The following is a 6,513-nucleotide window of genomic DNA, read 5'->3' on the forward strand; positions in this document are numbered from 1 at the left end:
ATGCCCATCTGCAGCCCCCCCCCCCCCCTTTCCAGCTTGCAGATTTGTGAGACATGATGCTCTGAATTTGTTGATATTTTCAAACAACTAATTAAAAATATCATATTAAACAATATCAATTTAGTCTTAAAGCAATACCAGCTATAACTGACGGTAAAAAATTTCAACTTTAACACGACCAATAAATTTGTGTATTTGTAGTTGTATTTATTTAATCTTATGGAATCAGAAAATTTCTGAAGCAAATAACTTGTCAAATCAAAAGAAAATACCGATTTTTGAATTACTGTCTTCCTGACAGTATTTCCATTCGTAATCTGAATATGCAGTGACCCCGGAGGTCACAAGTTCGGAATGTAGTCACTGCACATGCGCCAGTTTCGTAAACATGTCGGGAAAACGTGGGCCAAAAGTGAAGCTAACTGATTCTGCAAGAAAAAGACACAAAAGAGACGCAAATGCTAAATTGAACAAAAGCAGAATTTACATCGGTGACCAGATTGATCGTTGGGAAGATTTAAAAAGAAGACTGTCGGTTGAATCAAATGCAGATTTGGCGAAAATTCTCCTTGACAGGTATGTGCGTTTAAATGTTCTGTATGTCGTCGTGGCACCCAATATTACGGGTTTAAAAGAGGTTTTCCCATCTGACCGAGTTTTTATTAAAACAAGGATCAGTAAATTATAATGGACAGCTGACATTTAGACATGGAACTAAAGTTCAGGCATCGTAAACAAGCGTGTTATTTTGGAAAACGATATCGCTTCATTTGTGAGGCCCATTGAGGGGAATTTATGCAAATCCATTTCAGAATAGACATGATTTGCTTTGGGGACAAGTATAAGCGACTTTTCAATATTTAAGAAATTGTACTTTCATTTTAAAATTAGTTAGTTGATATATTTCTAATGTTCTTATCAAGTAAAAAAAATTATTGAATATTTTCATGACAGAAAAGGGGGGGGGGTGAGCTGGAAAAAAAAATCAAGATGAATTTTTTTTGCAGTTATGAAGAAAAAAATGACAAAACGTCTGCAGTCTTTTCAATTGGTCCCCACTTTGTTCCACCTGAAACATCCACACCAGGGCCCTCAAAAACAAGTTCTGTAGTCAGTGCAGTGAGAGACCATGTGGTACATGTAACAGCTGAGCCTGGATCTGATATATCTGACATAGCAGCAGATGACACAAAGGAAATGTAATGCTCACATACATTTTGAATTTAAAAAAAAATATTAATAGATGAAGAAATATATATGTTTATCAACTGATTTGCTTTTTAATTCAGAGATGGTGGTGAAGTATCTGGGGTGGAAGACATTGAACTGGGAACAGTACGCAGTACAAATCAATACCTTTATTCAAACAGTTTCTTGGATCCATTTGAGTAAGTTATGTGAATAATAAAAAATAGAGCAATTTAGTTTCCTCAGTAATTGTTCAGTATCCTTTTTTAAGAGAAATCCTTTTTTTCAGTCTAACAATTTATTCATCAGAAGTAACTGATGGTGAAGAAAGTGAGGAGGAATATGAACCAAGCTTTCATGTATCCCTGAGGTAAATGTATATATTGACAATGGTGTTTATTGGGCAGGGGCTACAAAAATAGTAGCATAAATTATATGCATTGATGTTATTATCTTTTAACTATAATCAAAAAAGTAATAAATTTATTATATTTATGAAAAATTTATTTTTACTTAAATGATTTTTATTTATAATTTTTTGCAGATTAGATCATGATGTTTTGTTGAGTGAGTCGGATGAGGAGGAAGAAGAGGAGGAAGCAGATCAATATTGCCAGCAGGAACCAGAGATAGAACTTGGTCTAGGAGTAAAGAGGCTGAGATCCAATGATGAGATCGATTCCCTCCTTGTTGATGACTACCCTGTGCTGGTATTCACAAAACAATTGCTTGAGCTAGCAACAAAAAAAGTCACTGCCAAGTGTAAAGTGAAAGGGTGCTCTGAAGATGTGAATGTCACCATACGCACAGTCTCATCTGCTGTTTACTTGACATGGGTAGAAATAATTTTTTGTACATAATAATTAATTAGTATTTAACATGCAGGAATTTCTCTGACCAATGCTAAGCCATTGGTCAGATAATTGCAGTTCTGTGCAAGAATTTCAATCATAGCAAAATCTTATTGTTTTTTGTTTTTTTAATTTCAGATGTGCAGTAAAGACCACATTGCTCACAGATAGTGTTCTCAGCCTCTTCTCAACCGAGGACTTCACAGTGGTGATGTACTGATTTCTGCTGGTTTGATAGCCTCTGGAAACAATTTTCAAAAGCTTGCTTTGTTTGCAAAGTTTTTAAAATTGCCATTCCCATCACCGTCTTCCTTTTGGAAAATTCAACGCACATATGTCCTTACAAGCATTGATGAAATATGGGAGAGTCATCAAAATGAAATTTTGGAGGAATTTCAAGGGAAAGATCTGATTATCTTAGGTAGTTTTAAAGCACAATTCTTTTATTAATGTCCTATCATATAAGTATGTAAGTTCATTTCCAATTTTCTAATAATCTGCTTCTTAAAATTTATCAGCGTATATAAGAATGTTTTTATTATATAGGTGATGGCCGTATGGATAGCCCTGGCCACTGTGCCCAGTTTTGTACGTATACCTTCATGGAACATGATACTCACAAAATACTGTGTGTTGTAACGTTAGATAAACGTATGACTGGAGGGAAAAGCGCAGTCCTAGAAAAAGCATGTTTCCAGAAAGGACTGCAGTTTTTACTTCAAAAAAACTTGAAGATTGTGGAAATAGTGACAGATGCCCATGTGCAAATACAAGCTCTGATGAGTAAGTGTATTAGATTTGTACATTGAAAACAAATAATGAACAAATACATGAATGAGAAATATGAAATTATTGAATGTGAATTGTTTTTGAAAGGCAATATTTATTTTAAATCATTGTATGTCTATTATTTGCAGAAAATAACTATTCCCAAATAAAACATTCCTTTGACATTTGGCACGGTTCCAAAAATCTTGGGAAGAAATTAATTCAGGTAAGATTATCTATTATACATGTTTTATTCTTTTTCAGTCTTGAGTGATATGGCTATTGTGACATCATGCATATGGTATATGCAAAAAATCCTTATTTTATTACTAAATTTGTAATAAAGACTTGTACTTTCATTTTCCATTAAGGCTGGACAAGAGAAGTCAAAGAAGCCACTTTTGGCATGGACTCGTGAAGTAGTAAACCATTTTTGGTATTGCTCATCTACTGCTAAAACAGAGACGGAATTCATTGTAAGTCAATCAAAAAAAAAAAACAAACAAACAAACAAACAAACAAACAGAAAACCCCCAATTATTTACTGCATTACAAATGACCACTTCTATTTAACTTCTTCTATGCTTAAAATATTTACAGGGTATGTGGTTGGGTGTGATTCACCACGTTGTAAACCAACATGAATGGATTCTTCCATACAGAGTAGGGGCTAGGAATTCATGCATGCATGGTCCTCTGACAGAGGAGCGAGAGGGAGGTTGGTTAGAGGCAGGGTCTCCAGCTCATGTTGCTTTGAGAGATATCGTTCGAGACAAGAGACTGCTCAAGAAAATTCCATATTACTTGAATTGCAGGTGAAACTTTGTTTTTCCATTTTTATACCATCCAGTGAATAAAAGATTCATGTCAAATTGATTTTATTTCAGACATAGTTATCACTGCTTAGAAGCTTGTATCTTTTTTACAGAAGTACTGCTACATTAGAAAATTTTCAAAATTTGATTTTGAAATACTCCTCAAAACAGCATTCATATTCACCACCAGTATACAAGGCTAGAAACCTAATTGCAGCATTAGACCATAACTCCAACTGTGGTAGAGAAATTTTAAGAAAGAAGGATGGTTCACAAAGGTATGAAACTATTAATGGCTTCAAATTTTTCTATCCATTAAGTTTCCACATTTTTTTAGTTTAAATATATTTCTCATAAGCAATTCTTTTATCCCTTTGTTCAGACACCAACGATATTATAGCAAGAAGAGTGGGAGATGGTCTGCCTATGGAGTCAAGTCGGAGAAAGTGTACCCTTACTCTGGGACCTTGATGAGAGCCTGTTTGGAGAACAGACTACTGGATGGAGTTGGAATGAACCAGCCAGTAGTTCTGAGTGCTGAGGATCCAAGGAGAGTATCCTCTGTGCTAGCACCAGTCCCCCCACCACCCACAGCTGAACTAGTTGCTGGAAAAAAGTCAAGATTTTCTGAAGCTCAAATTCATACTTCATGAAATGAAAAGTAAAAGATATGTTGTTACTGATTTAATGTGTTTTGTTTTAAATTGACTTAGTATCCAAGCACCCCTTCTAGGAAACCAACATATTGTCCTGATGGCTCGGGATATTTATCCCTAATTTTCCACACACAACAACTGGGTATAACTTTGCGATTTCCTGCACCTAGTCTCCCATGTATCCACATAATATACTGCCTGTACGCTGTGTGTCGGCGAGACCTATTAAAGTTCTCATCCCTAGGTTCAGCCAGCACATCGTTGTGGTATCTCATGGCTACCTCCAACACAAGTTCATCAAGAACAACTGTTTGAAAATCCTAAAAAAAAATGAGTTTAATGTCAGGCAAAATTGTATGCTACAGGGTTTTAGTAAGAAAATAATGCAGTTTATAAGAAATCATACTTACAGGTAATCTGGAGTGACAACTCTGACTGGATTTATTGCAGCAAACTTTTTCTCTTTCCAAGGGCATTTCCCTGCAATGGGTGCAAATGCACCAGCTTGGAACTGTACTGCTTGAATGTTGTGGATGCTCTGGATTTTCACCTTGAACTGTGTGAATGATGTCCAGGATGAAAGATGGTTGCTTAGAGCACACTAATCTAAGAGCATTTCTGAGGCTGTCGGTGTCTAATGATGCAATGCAAGTCTGAAATATATAGAGTCTATAAAAATTTTGACCCAAGATTTATTATACAGATCAATACATTGGTATTGTACTTGTGTACTCTACCTCCGCATGAGCTTCTCTTTCCTGCCTTGCTTGGACAGCTAATTCAAGTCGACTTGGTCCTTGGCCGCCTCTTCCCCCTCTTCTCCTTCCTCTCCTGGCACTACCACGACCTCTACCCCCAGCTGCTGGGGACTACAGTTTATGAATATTGAAATCCCACATTAAGCATTTGTACAAGGCGATGACTTATCTTAATTCTGTAAAGGGGGGGGGGGGCTAGCAGAATTTGGACATAAATAATCTGTCCTCGGAAATGGTGAAAATAAATAAATAATCTGTAGAAATAAGCTATATGAGGTGCTTATGCTTATATGCAGGTGCTTATTACGCAATAAATTAATTAGCATGAATATCTCTGTTTCTATTTATATCATTCATATGTGTTAAGGGGAAATTTAGATATTAAAGTATTTAATAAAAATTACATTCAAAACCCGTCTAACTCTTCCACGACCTCTCCCTCGACCTCTCCCTCTTCTGTAGTTTGGTACATAATCATCATCACTGACATCAGACTGATTAGCAGAATTTGCAGGCGAATAATCACTTCTAGATCTATCTGAATTCTGCACAAAACAGAACAAGGGTAATTTTAATTCATAATTTATAAAGAATATTTGACCCCTGTAAGTTGATTTGACTTTTATTTAAAGTTTTCTTAGTCGTTTTCACAGTAAAATAATTTACCCCCTAAGGGGCCTCAAGTTGTTAAAAAAGCTTTTCAGCCACAGTTTCTGAAAATTCATGAGCACAGTTGTATTGTAGCTGCATATTTATGTAGTTATTAGCTTATTACACTTTTTTAAGGTTAATTTCATTCATGACATGGTATAACTGTTTAAAATGAATGAAAAATACAGATACTCACGTCTGACTCCATCTTCGTATAACTTCGTTATCAGCATCCCGTTCGGGTTCGGTAATCATCGTTACAGTGTCCCGAGAGATAATTAAGCAGTGGCAGTTGAAAGGACAGCGCACAGCATGTATGCAATTAAACAGCCTATACTTTGTTTATTGTGCGGGATTTCTTATCAGAACTTCATTATTATCTTAGCTTTATCAGTAGGTGTTAATTAATGCTGAAAATGCACATTCAAAATGTACCGTCAGTTATAGCTGGTATTGCTTTAACAACTTAATCTATATCAAATTAATATCAAAAATAAAAGGCTGGTCATCAAATGACATATGCTATAAACTGATAAGCAGTTCTTCTGTCTAATTCCCAAAGGATACAGAAAGAGCTGCTTGATCAGAGATCCTCTAACAGAAATGATTGAGACAGCTAGCCTTCCTACACTGAACTCATTAATTAATCTTTAACTGGATGCATGTCCACTCATTACTCCCAACGGATGAATGGATCTATACATACTATCTGCTTTGTAGTGCAATAAAAATGCATATTTATGTCATTCTGATATTAAATTTGAAAACAAAGATTTTTTTTTATTTGTTACAAACATTTATAACAAAAAAACTTGTGTAATCTTGA

The 6,513-nt window shown here is 35.4% G+C and overlaps 1 protein-coding gene and 1 pseudogene across 1 annotated transcript; one reads left to right on the forward strand and one right to left on the reverse strand.

The window, feature by feature from the left end:
* The first annotated feature begins 208 nt into the window (after window positions 1-208).
* On the forward strand, window positions 209-4,418 carry LOC133180044 (uncharacterized; annotated as a pseudogene).
* Window positions 4,292-5,895, reverse strand: LOC133179643 (uncharacterized). Its single transcript, XM_061314349.1, has 5 exons — window positions 5,884-5,895; window positions 5,441-5,581; window positions 5,016-5,147; window positions 4,689-4,931; window positions 4,292-4,598 (listed from the first exon to the last, which is right to left on the reverse strand). Exons 1-5 carry the CDS (start codon window positions 5,893-5,895, stop codon window positions 4,332-4,334), a joined length of 795 nt encoding a protein of 264 aa, XP_061170333.1. The 3' UTR covers window positions 4,292-4,331.
* Between the last annotated feature and the right edge of the window lie 618 nt (window positions 5,896-6,513).

The sequence above is a fragment of the Saccostrea echinata genome, unplaced genomic scaffold (genome assembly GCF_033153115.1).
Source record: "Saccostrea echinata isolate AGI-Se365-2 ecotype Australia unplaced genomic scaffold, CSIRO_AGI_Sech_v1 ptg000005l, whole genome shotgun sequence".
Taxonomy (NCBI): domain Eukaryota; kingdom Metazoa; phylum Mollusca; class Bivalvia; order Ostreida; family Ostreidae; genus Saccostrea; species Saccostrea echinata.